At 67.6% G+C, this 3,005-nt stretch overlaps 1 protein-coding gene across 1 annotated transcript; it reads left to right on the top strand.

Moving 5' to 3' along the window:
* Positions 1-1,479: 1,479 nt before the first annotated feature.
* LOC128943442 (serine/threonine-protein kinase pim-1-like) lies at positions 1,480-2,577 on the top strand (the record flags this gene model as incomplete). The annotated part of the gene is made up of 2 exons (XM_054286385.1): positions 1,480-1,822; positions 2,465-2,577. Coding segments are annotated over 2 exons (456 nt in total), but the record flags the coding sequence as incomplete, so codon positions are not given.
* Positions 2,578-3,005: the final 428 nt, after the last annotated feature.

The following is a 3,005-nucleotide window of genomic DNA, read 5'->3' as shown; positions in this document are numbered from 1 at the left end:
GTAGGAATCCTACACCAAGGGAAGGTGCCCCGACAGTGTCTGACCCTCAGCAAGGACAATGCACAGCAGCAGGCGAGGGGATCGCTGTGCCAGTGCGCAGGAGTCAGGGCTCTGCATCCGGGCTCAGCGCTGCAAAGTTCCCGTGTTTGGGCAGACGGAGGGGCTGTCCCCGGGGCGCGCGGGGCTCGAACGTGGGGCTCGTGGGGCGAGCGGGGAACGGACACGGGGACGAACGGCCCCGGTGCTTCAGTTGCAGCAGCGGCAGCGGCGGCGGCAGCAGCAGCGGCGGCAGCAGTAGCGGCGGCAGCAGCAAAACAGATAGTTTTGAATAGTCTTTCTCTCTCTCTCTCTCTTTCTCTTTCTCTCCCTTTCCCGCTGTCGGGCACCCTTCTCTCGGGGTCCCTTGCCCAGCGTCCCTCTTCTCTCCCCGCCTCCCTCTCCCCTGCCGGGCCGGGCCATGCCCCCGGCCCGCCCCCGGCCCCGGGCGGGGCTGCCCCGTGCCCAGCCCCGGCCGTCCCGCCGCGGTCTCGCCTCCGCCCGGCTCTGGCCGTACTGGCGGTGGCGCTGCTGGGCGGGCATCAGTGCCTGGGGAGGGGGCGGCATCGCCGCCCTTTGCCTCCGCCTGGCCCGAGCCCGGCCCCGGACCCGACGCAGGGTCCAGTCCCGAGCCCGGCCCCAGCCCCGGCCCCAGCCCCAGCCCCGCCCCCGGCCCCGGCCCCGACCCCGGCCCCGGCCCCGGCCCCGGCTCCTCCCGCGGCCTGCGGAGGACACAGGCGGCGCGGCCGCTCCCGCCGCCTCCGCTGCGGCTTCCCCGGCCCGAGCTCCGCCGCTCGGCAGCGCGGCCGCCAGCCCCGAGCCTCCCGTGCCGCGTTCCGAAGATGGAACGCCTGGGCATGGCCGGCCCGGGGCGGGTGAGGGGCGCTCGGGGGCCATTGCTGGCCCCGGGCCGAGCGCTGACAGCCGCGTCCCGCCCGCAGGGACGGCGCAGGAGGCCCTGCAGGAGCGGTACCGGCTGGGATCGCTGCTGGGGCGCGGCGGCTTCGGCAGAGTCTTCGCGGCCACGCGGCTCTCGGACGGCGCCCCGGTGAGCGGCGGGGCCGGCGGCGGGCGCAGGAGGAGGGGATGGAGGAGGAGGAGGGCGGAGGGCGGTGGATGGGGCTCGCAGTGCGGGCGGCGAGCTCACCCCGCTGCTGCCCTTGGCTTGCAGGTGGCCATCAAAAGGGTGCCACGGAACCGCGTCCGGCACTGGGGCGAGCTGGTGAGTGAGCGGGGCCAGCAGCCGGGGCTGCCGGCCGGGGATGAGCCGGCGCCCGGCACGGTGGGAGCCACCAGGACGCCCCGAGAGAGAGCGGGCGTGGGGCCAGCGCAGGGCGCAGAGCATCCCGGCCTGGCTGAGGGCTTCCCCAGGCCTGGCACGGCATCGGCCCCACTGACGGCATCGTGCTCCTCCCGCAGCCCGACGGCACCAGCGCCCCGCTGGAGATCGTGCTGCTGGCCAGGGTGTCCACTGGCTTCCCCGGTGTGGTCCAGCTGCTGGAGTGGCTCGAGCTCCCCAACTGCATCGTGATGGTGCTGGAGCGGCCAGAGCAGTGTCAGGACCTGCATCGTTTCATTCGGGCACGGCGGTTCCTGCCTGAGGAGGTGGCACGGGAGCTGTTCCGCCAGGTGCTGGAGGCCGTGCGGCACTGCACCAGCTGCGGGGTCCTGCACAGGGACATCAAACCAGAGAACATCCTGGTTGACCTGGACACCGGGCAGGCCAAACTCATTGACTTTGGCTGTGGCACCTACCTGCAGGACACAGTCTACACTCACTTTGCAGGTGAGCCTGCAGAGGGCTGTGCTCCCGCTGCTGACATCTCATGGCCCAACATCTCCCAGCCCAAGCTGGCTGTGGCAGCGGGGATTCTCCCTTTTGCTGCCAGTCAGGGCACTAAATCTTCAGCTGAGTTGCTTTAGAGCAGGGCTGGGTGGGCAGCCATCTTCCAGCCCTGCTGGCAGCCTTTGCCAGCCACTCTGCCCAGGACTAGGGCTGGGCTGGGGCAGCCAGCCCAACCAAAAGCCCCATGGGTTGGGGAAGCAGAGAGGGAGGGCGGAACCTTTGCCCCAGCCACTTTGGTATGCAGATGACAGGAAGGGCTTGGGCTGCTTCACTCGCCCTGTTTCCCTTGGCTTCAAAATATTTTTGGGGAAATGCAGGCAGGGAGGATAAGGGCATGTTTTTTCCCCAGCATGGAGTGGGTTTTTCCTTTGCATGTCATGGTCGGGCCTAGCCAGGGCTGCCCTCTTCCAACACCAGAGGCTTCTTTTCCAACCCTAACGTTGTGCACAAGTCCCAGATGCTGGCGAGAGGGCAGTGGTCACCCTGAGTGCCCCTGATGCAGCCCCCGCACACCCAGGGATGCTGGGGCCAGGCTCTGGGAGCAGCAGCATCCCCCTGATGAACTCCATCTGTATTCCATAGGAACACTGTCCTACAGCCCCCCGGAATGGAACGACTTTGGCTGGTACCATGGCGAGGCAGCAACAGTCTGGTCCCTGGGCATCCTGCTGCACCAGATGGTCTGCGGGGAGCACCCTTTCAGAAGGGGCCAGAACCTCAGCTGGGGCCAGCTCCCGCTGCCACAAGGGCTCTCTCAAGGTGGATCCTCTTCTCTGGGCATGGGGGGAATCCCAGTGCTGGGAGCCAGCAGCGGGCTAGTGGGCATCCTGCACTGGCAGCTGCTGAGGAGGTGGCACATGTCCTGCTCTCCTCCAAAACAGGGAATTGATGGGAAAGTTTAGGCCCAGCTCGGAGCACATGCAGCATGGCCTGGGTGTGGGAATAGTGGGGCAAAGCAGACAGGAGCCTTCTCTGGCTGACCGGCAGTTTCTGCTTCTCTTCCCAGAGTGCAAAGACCTGATCAGGTGGTGTTTATCCGTGAACTCCTTGGACAGACCCGCACTGGAAGACCTGTTCTGTGATCCTTGGATGTGGGATATTCCTCTGCCATAGAAGAAGGGAG

The sequence above is a fragment of the Melozone crissalis genome, unplaced genomic scaffold, assembly GCF_028551555.1.
Source record: "Melozone crissalis strain CALT ecotype California unplaced genomic scaffold, PUWL_Pcris_2 ptg000046l_1, whole genome shotgun sequence".
Lineage (NCBI taxonomy): Eukaryota > Metazoa > Chordata > Aves > Passeriformes > Passerellidae > Melozone > Melozone crissalis.
This window is presented reverse-complemented; position numbering and strand designations above follow the sequence as displayed.